General features: G+C 38.2%; 1 protein-coding gene across 14 annotated transcripts in view; it reads left to right on the top strand.

The window, feature by feature from the left end:
* The first annotated feature begins 513 nt into the window (after positions 1-513).
* The window catches only part of fbrsl1 (fibrosin-like 1), a 308,761-nt gene continuing 292,197 nt past the window's right edge, over positions 514-17,077 (top strand). For 11 of the 14 annotated variants that reach the window (XM_084413323.1, XM_084413324.1, XM_084413321.1 and 8 more), the window contains exon 1: positions 536-1,682. In XM_084413323.1, the coding sequence (XP_084269449.1) occupies positions 1,293-1,682 (390 nt within the window). In that variant the 5' untranslated portion in view covers positions 536-1,292. Of the gene's footprint in view, positions 1,683-17,077 lie in introns of all 14 variants that reach the window. The other 3 variants (XM_084413325.1, XM_084413316.1, XM_084413317.1) reach the window with 2 other exon arrangements.

Here is a 17,077-nt window from a genome sequence, read left to right as displayed (position 1 = left end):
AGGCGGATAGATGGACAGATAGATAGATGGATAGATAGACAGACTGACAGACAGATAGATAGACAGGCGGATAGAAAGACGGATAGATAGATGGACAGACGGATAGACAGACAGATAGCCAGACAGAAATAGATAGATAGATAGATAGATAGATAGTCAGACAGACGGACAGATAGATAGGGTAGATACATAGATATCTCTTTTTAAAAATAATAATAATTTCCTTTTAATGCCTCATACAAGTAGGTGGAAGGCTTTTACACTCCAACAGTGGACAGACTACTTCACAAGCTCTGTGTGCTATAATAAGGGAGAGTGAGTGTTTAGGCTACACTCGGTGTGGGCTTTTGAAGCAGTCTGCACTGCACTGATGCGCATTTGTCCGCTGACAGCTCGCTAACCGCGCGTCTCTCCACCCGCTGACAGACGACAAACACCCTGCAAATGACATGCCACGAAAAAAATAAGTTCATCGGAGTAATATAATAAACCAGCTCACTTCCTCTGGCAATCGCAGAAGTGGCGGAAGTACGTCAGTTTGCTAGACTCCGAGCATTTACACTTCGCAGTGCGATTTCTGACGAGCAAGAACAGAGAGAAGAGGAGATGTGAATCATCCGCTGTCTCTTTAAAGCCACTTAGGGAAGCTTCACGTATTCCGACAAACACGCCGACGTCTTTCCCTTCAGCCGCAGCGCGCGCGGGCAGCGTTCAGGAATGGACGCGTTCAACTTACTCTCTGCTGGATAACCAACTCTTTTCCTGGTTGGATATGATTTGTTTTTGGTGGATTGTGTGCTGAAGAAGGATCTTTGGGGGATATAACAGCGTTTTCAGCCTGACGCGGACCGTGTTGTCTCGGATGGTTTCGTGGCGTCTCTTCACGCTGAAACTTGGCGATACAATAAGTTCCTATTTTTAAATTGTTTGACAAACACGCGGATGCCTGTTTGTTTTGTTTCTGGCACAGTGGGTCATGAATCGGGTGAAGATTAAAGCAGGGCCAGCGTCATGAATCCAGCGCGCGGTCTGCAGTATCTACACACACTGATGTTGTTGTATACCGTTGCAACAAAGTTGCCGTGCGCGTGGAATTCACGCTACTGTAATTAAACAGCCATTTTGCACCTGTTTAAATGAAGCGAGGCGTTTCGATACTGTGACGCCGTGGTTTGGATTAGGCTACACGCCTTAACCTGCATGGATCACATTTGTTTGTTTATCACATTACGGAGCTTAACATCCAAGGTCATACTGTAAATTGTTTACAGGCTTCAGTAGCCTATACATGGATGTGTTGTATTGATTGTGTGGAATCGACTGGTTTTTACGTGATCAAGTGTCATTTTTTTTTTTCTTTTTTGTTTTTTTACGGGGGGGAGGGGGGAGGACATCGCACCGTTTTTAAAATGGAAGGGAAAGTGAAGCAGAGTCGCAGATCCCGTTCGCAGCGCGAGAGGGGACGGAAACGGGAGGCACGCGCCGGGGAAACCCGCAATCGAAGCCCCTCGTCTGGTTCCGAACGGGAGCGAAGTCCCGGTAAAAACGCTCCGCCACGCTCGACATCCTCGAGCAGAACCCCGCGACCCCCCCGGAGGAAGAGACGCGAGTCCAGTTCTCAGGAGGAGGATATTATTGATGGATTTGCTATTGCCAGTTTCGTCAGTTTGGACCGTCTCGAGGTAAGAACCAGTTTAAATATTCTGAACACGTCTGACCGTCTATGGCCGCTGCGACGGTTCAAGTTTTTGTGTGTGTTCATTATACGATTGTGAACGGCTGTGATGGCATAACCGCTTCTGAGGGTGTTAAACAGGTGTTTGGTGTTGTTGTCACAGTGTCGCATTCCAGAAGTTCCGTTTGCCAGTGAGCGTTTATGATGACAGAACACAGTGATAGTGACGTAATGGAGGTCACGGCTTTTGATTTTGCTCGCTGTCACTCTTGCAGAAGTGTGTCAGGAGTGTTTGGCAGGCCACTTCGAGGAATACAGTGAATCATTTTGAAGCTCCTGTTTGAATAACAAGAGAAACAATATCGACTTGAGTTTGTCAGGCTGCTGAAATGATTCATGACATATCGGGAAGTTGTGGTTTTTATGGTTTGGGGGCTTTTTATGTAGGCTAGAGGAGCTGTAAATGTCTCTTATAAATGACACTTGTTGACATGCAGTTCCTGTCATTACTATACTGTTGCTGCGACAAATGTTGTTGTTGTTGTTCGAGATGACAGTTTAGTTGTTCCAAGTTTTTGTTGTTGTTTCAAGTTGTAGAATCATTTGCACCTTGAGTAGCTACCCATTCACAACTCAATGTGCTCATATCAAGATGTTTATTTGGCCTGTGCAAAATATGTGATCTATATTTTTCTTTAACTTAATGACCTTGACACAGGGACTAAAATAGTATTTAAAAGCAAAATAGCTGCCAACAGTCTTTTAACGTGACATTTTACAGTGTTCAGACAGTTGACATTTTTCATTCAGAAATTGCAGACAAGTTAATCATAGGTGCATTCTACTTGTTTTTGTATCATTTCCATTTCACTAGATTTGTTTGAAAGCCTATAGACCCTGACCACATCATTGACCCATATGTAGATTAAAAAGCATCATCATGTCTCAAGGTTTCCGCAAATGAAGTGCTGTAAACAAACCATCAGACTCAATGTGGGCTGCATTTATTTAGTGTGTAGTCTTTGTATGTGAGTGTGTGTGTGTTCCCAGACATGATCATTGATTCGTCAAGCGGTGTGTTTGATCTTTTTGTACTGATGGAGAAGATAAGGCAAGGGAACGCACACAGTTGTGCAAACAGCCTTGAGTTGACAGAGTTGTATAGCTGAAGTGATATTGGCTAGCAAGTGTTGAGTACATTCATGACAAATGACAGTGGCCTAACATGACCAGTGAACTGTAAAACAGGGCTCAGTCCCATAAACAAACACAGATATACTTCTACATTGACTATGAAAACAGTTGTCATAGTACCTCTCGGGATCAAGTGATTTATTGAATGTGTTGCGGTTAAATAAAAAAGCCGGTTTGTGTTAATTTAAACATTAACATGCTAATTGAGTGGTAATTTCTCTACTTTGTAGAGGTGTTCACAGTTCAGGCATATGACCCTGATAAATAGGCATTCCCTACCATGATTACTATTAGCTTGCTTACATTTTCATAAACACGTACAGTTTGGTTCATATGTGCTGTTTGTAGGATGAACAGCACATCACTTGGTGTAAGTATTAAGATGTTCTAGTTGACATGATCGTTTTGAGGATCGAATCCACCCACATGCAGTGTAATTCAGGCCACTGCAGATAAACGCATCTCTCTTTTAACTTTTCCTCATATTTTGAATGTCTGATGAACTGTTAAGTGACTAGAGCTCTCCATCTGGCAAAGGAAAAGAAATCCATCAGATGCATTTGTTTACTGCTTAATGATTTGCTTCTGAATCAGCTGACCTGCGTGTGTATGAATTTTCAGGGATGATTTAAATGTCAGCTGTGGGATATGATGCAGTGTGGTAGTAGAAGCTTTGAGATGTGTTTTAGCAAAATTACATAATGCCTCCCAGCTCCTTAAGTCCTTCGGTGTAATGAAGTACTTAATTGATAAGAAAGCTGCAGTTATTTCCCCCTCATGAGAACGAAGAGGCTTGTGTGCGTGTATGGTTGTGCTGGATACAGGATCCTTATAGTTATATTAGGCTATATATTTCTCTGGGTTTAATGTTACAAGTTGGAATTTTAGTTGAATGATTTTGCTGTGTGAACATTAGGTGTTTCATTTGCATTTACGATCTCTGCGTGTAACTATTAGTTTTACCCATTGTTTTGACCTCACTATAGGATGAAAAGATGAGAAAAAAAAAAAAACAAGTTTAATAGTTAAAACGAAGGCAATGCTCATATTGGGAGCTCAGGAATTTTTAATAAAGTATTGCACTGGATGTGACATCTCCATGGTGATTTTAGTTCAAGGGAATGAGAATGATGATGAAGAACTTTTGTTCTTATGTTGTTAGATATAGATAGCATGATGTTTTTGTATTGCCTACTTAAATTTGAAATATAAAAGAAAATCGTTCCACCAGCTGGTGTCCACACTTGCACATTAGCTGCTCTAAAGGAGTCTATAAGCTATTTATAACTGTTCTAAACATGAAGTGAATGCTAATGAAAACTATGACCTACGATGCTCTTTAAAAGACTGAATTGAGGTCATCTAGTGTATCATTAGTAATTGTTTGACATCCATGTTAGACAACACAATGTTCTGTGAAAGACTGTAAACAGTAAGCAATAAACATTTTCAAGGCCGAGTTTGAATCAGCTTATTTTCCACTTGTACTATTTTCCAGCAATTTAGGTTTTTTCTTTTTTTTCCTCCATGAAGCACCCGCTGGCTGAGAAGGCTGTTCAGGGAAGAAAACGACAGACTAGCGTTAGTGCTTCTCTGAAAATTGCTATAAAAATAATGGGAAAGAAATTGAGAAGAGTCATAAGTGGCTCATTAAGTAATAGTGTTTTCTTTTTAAACAGGCAGACCTTATAGCCCAGGTTTCTCATTCAGTGAAAACTATTACTGTTAAACACTTGCACATTTGAGGATATATTTTTTTCCGCTGTGATTTATGAGCATATGAGTGAGAATCTTTTTTGTTTTGACTCAGGTAGTTCCCTTTGACACCATGTATGTATTTGCTATAAACTTGTTTCTGACTTGTTGGAGCCTGTTCTGACTTATGTTTTCAGGGCTTTTGGTTATGAGTTGTGGTTGTGGTTTTCTGTCTGTTTCTGGGCGTTGATGAATCATTTCTCCAAACAAGTTTCAAATCATCATACCTCTAGATTTGTCGACTTGATATTTCAAACAAGGCCTAAATCTAACCGAAGGGATGACTTTTAAGCTGCTTTATTTCATTGGCTTTTTTAAGTTACCACAAAATATATAGTATTTTGATCTGTTGACATTAAGTATGAAATCATGTAATATTAGTGTATAAAATTGGTAACTTGGACGGCACATGGCCAAAAACTAGATTCAACACATTTGTGTATTGACTCTGAAGTAACTCTGAATAGCTTAAAAGGAGATTTTTATAATATTATTATTTCAGACAGAGTATATAGGCTAACTATCATGGATTGCTGTATTTAGCCTACTTATTTTTCTACACCAATACAACAATAGTAGTCAACCAATATGTCGGTAAGGCCGATATTTGGAATTTTAAATGATCAGCATTGCCAATAATTTATTTATTTATTTTTCTGTTTGGCCAATTAGCCTAAGTGGTGTTGCTATCTAAAGTATTAATCTGTTTAATTCAACGGTTTATTTTTTCATCAAGTTTTTCATCGTTCAAATGATGTATTACTGATTTATTAAATATTTCTAAAATAACCATGTGCACCATGTGTTAGGCTATTTACTGTAAATTAAATAATGATATCATATATCGACTTTATATCGTCCATCGGCCACCATGATCTCTAAGATATTGGCATTGGGCATAAAAAAAAATCCATATCGGTAAACCTTTAACAAGAAACAGTAAAGAGCAATGATATTTACCTACCTATAGTTTTACAAAAATATTTTTAAATCTGAAAAATGCCGCAGAGGGAACAGTTTTCAGAGTAACACTTTATTTTAAGGTGACGTTGTTATACGTTACTACATGTGCTTACTATAGTAATCACAGTAAATTATGCATAATTGCAGGTGACTAACCTTAAACCAAACCCTAACCATAACTCTATGGTAAGTAATTCGTTACATTTTAATAATTCGTTACATTTATATAGCGCTTTTTCTGGGTACTCAAAAGCGCTTTACATGGAACCACCACCAATGTGCAGCATCACCTGGATGATGCGACGGCAGCCATATTGCGCCAGAACGCCCACCAGCTTACTGGTGGAGAGGAGACAGAATGATGAAGCCAATCAGTACATATGGGGATGATTAGGAGGCCATGATGGACAGAGGTACATGTAGTTCATTAAAATGACTAAAATAACTACGTCATCTTAAAATAAAGTGTAACTGTTTTCAGTACAAACAAATTAATCAATAGTTTTAAATCCATACATTAAAACTGAAAAATGGAAAGACTGAAAACAAATGGTCTAATAAAAAGCATATTAAAACCATTGTCATATTCACAATGTTGCTCTATTTAATATTGCCAGCAAAATCATCATGGTTATATTGGCAATTTGATATATTGTCCGACTCTAGTCGTACATGTACATTATTGCTTCTTAGTTGGCACAGTCGTAATGAGAGAATATGCGTGTGTACGTTGAGTCTCCGTGTGTGTCTTAGAGCATGTTTTCTTTATAAATGACGCTTGCTGTGAAAGCAATTAGCGTAACAATTGTCGACAAGCTCCTGCTCTGAACGTGAGATAGCTGCCTCGGCTCCATGGGGAAAAGCCTTTATGGTCTGACTGATACCAACAATAATTGCTGAGAGTGCTATTCCCACATTGAAATAAGATATGGAGATGGGAGAGGTTCTCAGAGGCCTGTCTTCCTCTCTCACACACTTCTTCTCTCTTGATTTCCCTCCCTTTATATGTTTTAGTACATTTGCGGTTTGTTGATTGGTGTGTAATGAAAGGCTCTTATGCCTGCATAACCTTTAGATTGAACCTGGATCTTGATTGGTCGAGCCTCAGCAGGAAAGGTCATCAGACCCATTGCGAAACGTTATTCTCTGGATATGATGATTTATTAAAAAGATATGCTCCAAATCTGAGTGGATAGGCTGGTCAATTTATGTATACAGCTCATTTTGCATGGGATGATGCCCTTTCTTTGTCTGTTCAGAATAACATGTGTTAGTGTTAGTCAGCATCTGCATAATTAAACGGAAGTTGAGCGACCGCGCTGCCCTTTTCACCACAGCCACTTGCTGCTAATTCAAGAGGGGTCATCTTGATTGTTTGGCTAAATGTTGATTATTAGAGCATGTACTGTTTAAAGTGCCCCTATTATGCTATTTTAAAGCTGCTTAATTTTGTTTTGGAGGTCTCCTACAATAGATTTAAATGCATCCAAGGTCAAAAATACTTACATTTTCTTATGTACATTGCGTCATCACAGTGTCTGAAACGGTTTAATAAAGTATTCGGTCTCTCTAAAACCCTTCCTTTCTGAAAGCCTGCTCTGCTCTGATTGGTCAGATGGCCCAGTCTGTTGTGATTGGTCTACTGGTTATAGTGCGTGTCGGAAACGAAGTGGCCATTAGTAGGAGTTGCACAGACCAGTCAACTTTAAGTTTTACGCTGACTAGTCGCTGATCATGGCCTATAGAGGGCGCAACAGGATAAGCAACCCGCGTTCGAGTCTCAGCTCGAGGTTCAGGCTTAAGGCCAAAGCATACACAGTGATACGAACAGTAATAATGCCGTCGGTTTTACTGTATCAACTCGGGCCAGTGTTGTCCATGCCATTTTTCCATTTTTGGAAGTGCATGCAAAGTGGATTGCGTATTCTCAACATGTCAACATGCATTAAACTCTTCCAGGCCTCAGCTACAACTACAGTGTTTGAGGGCGGATCAAAGTACACCATAGGCTGGCATTATGCAAATCTGTTACAAACCTACGTAGGTTTCGAGGAGGAAGTAAGGCTGGAATTACTGACAACTCGTTTCAGGCAGTTTAGAATCGGTTCGTTCTCCATTTATTGTGCACTTTGATCTTTAAAACTTTGCTGACCTTTTATATTCACAAAAAGCCATATTACACACTACAAAAAAAACGTTATAGGGGCACTTAAAAAAAAAAAAAACATGCAACAGTAGTTTAAATGTAGAGTCTGTACAGCAGCGCCGCAGATGCCAGCTCTTCTCTCTGTATTCTAGCTTACAGCTTAATGACTTCCTGCCAGGGCTAAAGTATGTGCTCACTTCATAAATCCCCCCTATTTTCAGCCCTAACCTCCCCTCTCACGCACCGCTCCAGGTGCTGATGAAACCGTTCCCCTTCTGCATAATCATATTTCCTCTAGCATGAGCCAAAAACAGCCAGCGAGCCAAAGCTGCTTTTCATTGGAGCTCTCCGCCGTACTCGTCCCTCGTGATTTCATGACTTTTAAACGGTTAAGTGGAAGACTTTAGATTCTGATTAGATACACTTGGTATGCTTGTACAGAATCAGAAATAAGTAATAATAACAGTGCCACAGCTTTCAAGAAAATTGACATTGATAAAACATGACCACATAATTTTATTTCCATCACCTATAATATTCGTCTAAGGCTACAGATATTTTTTTACATGATTTATTATGGTTGCATTTTATTTTGTTGGTCTACTTTAGACATTCTACTACCTATAAGTAACTTTGCAACTACATGTCAACTAACACATATTAGAGTATTGACATTGTTAAAAATGTCAATAAAAATAGACTGTTAGGTTAGGGTTAGGTGTTAGGGTTCGTGTAAGTAGAATAAGTTGACGTAGTTGGAAAGTTATAATCAGTAGAATGTCTTTTGGGGAAGTCTACTAATACGCTAATGAGAGTTAGTTGACATGTAGTTGCAAAGTTACATATAGGTAGTAGAATGGACCATCAAAATAAAGTGTTACCTGTATTATATATTTTATGTTAAATATATTAACTTTTGTGTGTGTGGTTTTTGAAATGTCTCATGCTCACCAAGGCTGCATTTATTTGATCAAAAATAGTAAAAAACAGTAATATTGTGAAATTTTATTACAATTTAAAATGACTCTTCTTATTTATTACATTTAACATAACGCATTCCTGTGATGGCTAAGCTGGTTATGCTGCTTAATAGTTATGTGGAAACTTGATTTTCTGGATTCTTTGATGAATAGCAAGTTGAAAAGAACATTGTTTGTTTGAGGTAGAAATCTTTTTTAAATATTATAAATGTCTTTATCTTTTGATAAATGTAGGCATTCTTGCTGAATAAAATTATTCATTTCTTTCAAAATCTTACTGAGTCCAAACTTTTGAATGGTATGTGTATATAAAAAATGCACCATGAACTATTGAAAGTGATGTTTTTTTAATAATATATAAGTGTAGTTCAGTAAAAGTTTTTATAATATATATAAAGTTTTTTTCAGTTTGTGGTGTATTTTTCTAGCTGTGGATTTCCATTGAATATAATTCTAAGTCCTAGCTATTCTTCCATTTTACTGTTGCTGAAGTGTAGCCTCGGGCATTCAGATGATCTGTGGTTAGTGAACATTGACGTGCAGCGTCAACACTTCCAGAGTAGACAACCTCAAGCTGTCACAGCATGACTCAGTGCTGGTCGATTCTATTGTAGAAATGGCGTTATTGTCTGTAGGCAAGTTCTGGATGGGGGGCTAATGCCTTGGAAATATTATGTTATAGAACAGTTGCCAACAATTTCACAGGTGTGAAGTGAAATGAACATTTTAGAACAGTGTGTTCTATAACAGTGGTTCTCAACTCTTATGTTGTAAACACCAAAGAATAATGTTGATCCAAATAATTAAATATTATATATAATCATGAATAGTTTGTATAGAAAAATAAATAGGCCGATCTTTTTATTAACTGGATTATTATTACCACCAGGGCTATCTATATTTAAAAAAAATGTTTATCTAAGGACATAGGCCTACATCCAATCAAACTAAAGAGCTGCATGATTCTGAATAAATTGAATCACATTTTTTTTTTTTTTTTTATAAATCCTGAGTCTCCTACAATTCTGAATAGACAACTAATTTAACTACTAAAATAATTTACTAGAGATTCTGACAAAATTGTAATCGCTTCAGATTATTTAAAAAGCAATTTTTTTTTTTTAATGCCTCAATACACTTATAAATACTTCACTAGTTTAATTACTGGATGTACAGTATCAATATTTTTGTATCCTTTTTTTTTTCTTCCTTTTTTTGAAAAAGGAAGCTGTGCTTCCTTCCACCTATTCTTATGCGCGTTTTGGGATATCGCATGAAAAAAACATGGATGAAAACGCAAGATGCACATAAATTGTAAAAATGCGCATAATTTGTGTGCTCAATTGAGGCGGATACATTTTATTTTTATCCGATTACACGACATGCACATAAACTACGGTTAGGCCTACACATTTACAGAGTAAATCCCTCGATGTACATCAAATAAACTTGCGTGACTTTGCCTCAACAGTGGATGTGATTGGATAAATGGAGTAACTAGTGGATCAGTTTCATTACAACATCTCAAATGTTTGTTTTATTTATTCTGAAATGCCATCAGTCATCAGAATGATTTGGTTTAATTCCCTCCCATGTGACTGTATCAACATTGCTACGTTCACAAACACAAGGTGTCCAAACGCACGATAACATGACAGCGGTTTTTGCATTTCGTCTGCGCGTTCTTAGATGCAAGTCATTTATGATGTAGGACAAATAGCCACAGTGGCTTCTCTGATTGCAGCAACTTCAGTTCTTATTACAGATATTTTTCGCCAATTTCCCAGGAAGTGATGATTTTGTTCTGTTGAACACATGGAATGAACATTTGCTTTATTTGCAAATGTTTATGCTTTTATTTCATTTATTTTCATTGCTAATGACAAGTAATTTTTTTTAAGTCACTTGTCGCCACCTACTGGCATAATAATGTAATTGATACCATCTTTATTTGAAGCGTCTACCGTAGACATCCGTGTTTATATCAGAACTTTAAACTTTTATCCCAGTACTTCTGTGATGACTTGAATTATTGTAACACAGAAATAATTATACTGTGCAAAATGACAAAATCGTATTCACAGTATAACTCTTTTTAACACCATGCACATCCCGCTCTTTATTTTCTCATTCATGCACGTTTCTTTATCACTCCAGAGTATTAATAACTTTAAAGAGTACTGTGCTACGTGAATAAGCATGCCTCGTTATAAACGATTTTGAAAAATCTGTAACGAAAGACACTGCTCAGCCTTCTATTTTGGCACAGATTGCCTTTCACTTAGTAGAACTAGCCTAATTAGACAAATGGAAACAAACCATGTGATACCCCTCATTGTTTGACTCAGACTACTAAATATGTGTTCACTTACAAAGAGGATAAACATGGTTTGACCACAATGTGATGTGTGTGTGTGTGTGTGGTGTATTATTGGCTGCTGAAAGCATGAACATGCAAACTATAAGTCACACTTCTGCTGTTGTTTAACCATACCAGTCTGTCATGTCAATTCTGCATATTGGTGGGCTAATAGAGTTCATGGGAATATCAGTTCATTTCAATGTTTGACTTTAAGGACATTTTGATCACTGTTTATGTATGATAAACAATTTTGGTTGTTTGTTGGGTCGCTACTTTACGGTCCTGAAGCAAAACCAGTTGAGAACTGCTTTTCTAAAGTATGGCTTTAGTTTTTGTATTATCTAGTTTGAATTGTTGTCTTGGAAATACTATGTAGGGTGTCTACAGCATTGTGTTTTTTTCCATATAAATGCCATTAGATGCAATACAGCATGTTTTTCTTGTGGTGAAATGGTTTTAGTTGGGGAGCAGCTGTTATGTTGATGTTGTAGGTTTTCGACTGAGCAACAGAGAGGCCCTCACTGTCTGGCTGTATTGAGGCTGGAAATAGCACACACACACACGCACACACACACACACACACACACACTGCTGCCACAGCACATGAGTGACACTGCACTGGAAATCAAAGAAAAACACCCTAGTCTGCAGGGAGGGACACAGTTGTGTTTGACTGCCGTCAGTTTCAGTCCACTGTACTGTTACTGGAAAATTGTCTCTTTTTGTCAGATTTGACCCTAGTGACGAGACATCAGATGACAACAGTGATGGATGCGGCTTTACCACACTTCATAAATGCAATATCATGAATTCTGCTTTGCATAGGGTGATCGTATAACACTTTTTTTTTTTGCATTATGTTTCCTCGAGGTTCACTTTTAATGCTAATATTTCTTGCATCAATGTTTCTTGCATTTATATTTATATGATGCATTTTGTGTCCTCTCCCTCATCCTTTTACCTAGTGAGGTCTGTAATACCTAGTGAAAGATCTGCTAGCATTCCCATTATTCTCAGTGCTTTCAGGTGTAGTTCATTGTTCCTGAACTTTTAGAGTGGTGCACCCTGAGGCATTTAACAATAATATCCTTCTGCATACTCCCTCTCTTCCACTTAGACTGCAGTCACATGTTTTCAATTAAGGGACAATATTTGGCTCTTTTAAAGGGATTTTCAGGTGCTTTTTTTTTAACCTTTTTATAAAGGCAAAGTTTTCTAACCCTGCATGTGTCATGTTTTATGTCAAATTCTTAAAATTCAATTAATTTAATTATGAATATAATTAAGCAATACATTAAACTAAATCAATTTCAGCCAAATGAAATCAGTATCAACAAAAGCCATCTTTGCACTGCAGTAGAACAAGCTGCATAGATGCATTTACACACACTGTATTTTTTGTATCAAAGAGAGTTTGAATATTAAATCGACCTCTATGTGCACAGTCTGTCTACATTTTTTTTTTTTTCATGCTAGCTAGTGCAGGAACCTGACTTTGTGCATTGTTGAGAACGGCAGTAATGTAGTGCGATTTGCTAAGACAGCATACTCTGCATGCAACCTATCATATGCACGCTGCTTGTGTGAATGTAGACAGTTTTGACCACAAAAGATAATTTGCTAATTTGATTGGATATCATGTATTTGACCTTTTACGGTGCTACCATTTTCCTGTTTTTACACTAGAAGCAGCTTTTTTTTTTTTTTTGAAATACATCCTCCATTTTAATGTTATTTTAAGGTGAGGTAGAATTAAATGAACGGCAAGACTCAGCATTTTGTTCACCTTCCCCCTACCCTGTCACCTCACATACCCCCAGGGGTGCGTGTACCCCAGTTTGGGAACCACCAATGTAGTTAAAGCATTTACCAGGAATGGTTAAATGGCCCATGCTAACTGCCCTTTATCACATTAACCAGGCCTTTTTTTTTTTTTTTTTTTTTTCTGCTACTGTAATTTTAAAGCTTAGTAATTATACCTCATTAAAGGTTTTGAATATGAAATGTGTAAGAACATTGTCATAACAACCATCCTGATTTCAAAAGGCTGTTTTTGCAGTTTTGTCTCCAATAGTGTTTTTGAAAGGTAAAGCATCTTTTCATAGTCTTTCATTTCAAACGATCAAGAAAAAAAATATTTTGGACGTGAAAAGCTTTGCTCCTTAAGTTGGACAATATATATATATAGTTTGTTAGGTTTTTTTAAAGGCACTGTAGCCATTCATTTACATTCAGTCTCTTATGCTCACCAAGGCTGCATTTCTTTTGATAAAAATACAATGAAAACAGTAATATTGTGAAATTGTATTGCAATTTAAAATAATTACTCCAGTCTTCAGTGTCACATGATCCTTCAGACATCTAATATGCTGACTTGGTTCTCAGGACACTGCTGGTTTGATTAATTGAATGCATCCTAAACAGTTTCTATTCTCTTTTCTTTTTTTTTTTACATGTTTTATGTTATAACTCTTTAACACATTTTTAGTGAAGTGGAGGTTGAACAATTAAATTATTGTTGGATTCTTTTGTTATTGTGATTTGGCAAATTTCTTTTTCCTAGAGGATACAGAAGGACCACCTCGGTTTGGTCTTAAGAGCTTTTCACTTCACTTTTCAAAGACGCTGGGCTCCTGCAGCCCATGTGAGACGAGCAGGGTGCCTTGGGCAGGATTATTCTGTACGCCTCCGCATGCTCTTCCAGAACTGGCACACTGTCTGGCTGTTTATTGGTTTTGTAATGGGATCCATATCAGGAATTTTTGGCAGACATAAAGTAAATGAGCTAACACACATTTGGACCCCACAGGCTAAATAAGAGCCATTGTTTAGTGCAGAAAGCACAATAGTTTTTCTGTCTCAACGCCACTGCCTTAACACTTCACAGAGCCAGAGAGAGATATAACAAAGCTTTGGTCAAAGTAATTGCTAATTGTGTGATTTCCTGACCTGAAGCTTTTGGAAAAGCGCAAAGCATGTCTGTTCAGTCTCGGAAATCACTGTGATTCTCACCCCTAGCTGTATGTTGTACTACACAACACCTATTTTATTTGCTGGTCTGCATTCCATGGGGAAGGGGAGATGGGGTGGTTGGCACCAGGCCTGCAATAATCTCTCCAAACCCTGCTGACACATGGGTGTGGTACACGTACACACTTCACACGCAGCTTTAAAATGCCTTTGTGGTGTATGGTCCTTCGAAATCTTCCTAGAAATTTTCTAGAGCGCTGCTGGCAGAAATACGGTTCTTTAGCTCGTGATCCAGAGTGCTGACCGCATTGCGGGCATTCTTAAAGTTTACACGTCTATTCACTTGGCTGTTGAATTCTCTGGACAGTTCTTTCGGTTAAGACACCTGGAATAAATTTCACGTGTATCAAGTTTCCCAAGGCAGAGGTGTAAGAGCAGTGGCCAAAACTTTTTCTCTATACACGCACCCACATAAAGACACTCTCAAACATGACCTTGCTTGCAAAATCCTCGAGGATTTCTTTGACTCACTGTAATTAATACTGTACTACAACTTCTCAATTTCAACGGGCTTCTCTTTGTGTTTGTAATGTTAGTGGAGTCTTAACATGTTCAGCCTCATACTGTCAGATGCTAATATTTTAAGGCACACAACACATTGTGGTCTCTCTTCTCTACTCACCACTGTACTTGTAAATCCAAGGACTGGGTATGCATCATCATATTTTCTTTTCTTTTGTCTACAACTGGATGTGACTGCCGTCTCGAGGCTCCAGTCTGCTAGATGTGACAAAGTGAACATTGCAAATCCATTTGTCCTTTGTGTCAGAAGTTGCACGACCGCTGGAGTACGTCAGAAATAGAACGGGGCATCAGTTTACTTTCTGGGATTTGTTGTGTCGTGTCTCGCTGCATCCAGTGTAAACGGCATCACTGATTATAATGGGTTCCATTTAGTTTTGTTGCATCGCGCAGCTCGTGTGTTCACTGTTTTAGTTGTTTCGGTAGTTGTGACGTTTGAAGTAGATTCATTGTCAGCTTTACGTTTACCTGGCACTGGCAGTCCTTTTACAAACCTGTCCATGTATTAGTACAGAATAGGGCTGAACGATACATCGATATGAACTCGCGCGATGAACACATCGCAACAGACAGCCTGACACAATGAATAATGCCTGGTTCAGATTACAAGATTTTTGTGTCTGTTATGATAGTCACTGTGTCAGATTACACGATTTTGACTCCTAAAATCTTGTCATGTCGTGGACAAGAAACATGTCAGACTACACGTTGCTTTCCGACCAGTCATCGCGTGCCGTCACATGCACACATTCACTCGCACGCACGCTCACTCGCGCGCACACACACACACACTCGCTCACTCGCGCACACACACACTCACTGTTGCTCGCACTCTCGCGTAGGTTGTCGTCCACTATGACACACTTCATAGATACGAGATGAAACGATCGAATCTTGCGTCCCGACGCCCGTTGTGGTTTACGAATCCCCACGACACCCTACGTCAAACGGATCGTGCCAAAATCGCGCTAAAATCATGTAATCTGAACCAGGCAGGTAATAAACGCTTGACCGATCACGCAAAGAACCTATTAAAGCACTAAGACATGGGAACAGTATAGCTAACATTCACATTTGAATATTTATCGCAAGTCATATCGTCATCGCAATATTAAACAATGTTATCGCACATCGCAGCTTTTCCTCATATCGTGCAGCCCTAGTACAGAACCTTGCATAATTCATTTAGATTTTTACACGGCTCTCTACGGTATTCAATTCTAATTCTAATTCTTCAATTGTGCCATCTAGTAGGCCTAGTCTGTTATCAGTTATAACAGTTGTTGTCATGCAATAACAGATCGCTCAAGCGGATACTGCAAGTCATCTTGAGGTAATAGAATGTCAAATTAATATTTTGTGTTAAATTATTTACTTATGTGGCAAGTAGTAAGCGGAGTGTATATGCGTGTGTGTATAATAAGCAGGATAATATCGCAGTGGGGTCTTGACCCTGAAGAGGTTTAATTTGCATAACAATCTTTTGACTCTACACTGTCCCTTAGCCTTGCAGCATCCTCAAAAATATAATGTAGCACAATTGTTTTCAATATTGATAATAAGAAGAAATATTTCTTGAGCATCAAATCAACACATTAGAATGCTTTCTGAAAGATCTGGAGTAATGATGCTGAAAATTCAGCTCTATCACAGGAATAAATTACAATTTAAAATATGTAAAAATACAAAACATTTTATTTTAAATTATACATATATTTCACAATTTTACTGTATGAGCCTTGGTGAGCATTAGATACTTCTTTCAAAAACATAAAAAATCCGACCGACGCCAAACGTTTGAACGGTAGTGTACATGACAGAATTTTTCTGTTCCTTTAAATTGAATTGATAAAATGTCAAGGACTTGACTAAAACAGAAATTATCTCAAAAGCTTTGGTAACACGATGCACTTGCACATTCTCAAGGTATCCAAATGGAAATCTCAAATAGTTGTGCAATAATCAGAAAGCAATGGCAGCAGAGTTTTACGCTCCGTCGCCTGCTGTATTCTCTCTTCCTGTTGCTGTCTGTCTATTTCCATCTGTCTCTCTCGCTCTCTCTAAGCACCTCAAGTATGTGTGTTTATGTATGTGATGGCTTTTAAAACATCTTGTTAAACATAATCAGTTTGTTAGCAGACTGCTAAAAACAGCAGTGCTCACCGCTACCCACATACTCACACATACTCGCACACACACACACACACACACACACACACACACACACACACACACACACACACACACACACACACACAAACAAACCCAGTGCAACTGAAAACCTGACAAGACGCCAAACTTGACACAGATTTATTTCAAAAGGCAAAGTGCTGTGTGGTACAGAACAAGGAACAAGGCAGCAGAGATGTTTAAAGGAACAGTTTGGCAAAAAACTGTTCTCTCACATCTTATATCATTACAAACATATATTCCAAATCTTTGAAGTCATA

This window comes from Rutilus rutilus (assembly GCF_951802725.1).
Source record: "Rutilus rutilus genome assembly, chromosome: 7".
Classification (NCBI taxonomy): domain Eukaryota; kingdom Metazoa; phylum Chordata; class Actinopteri; order Cypriniformes; family Leuciscidae; genus Rutilus; species Rutilus rutilus.
The sequence above is the reverse complement of the archived record's forward strand: the minus strand, read 5'-3'. Positions and strand labels throughout refer to the sequence as shown.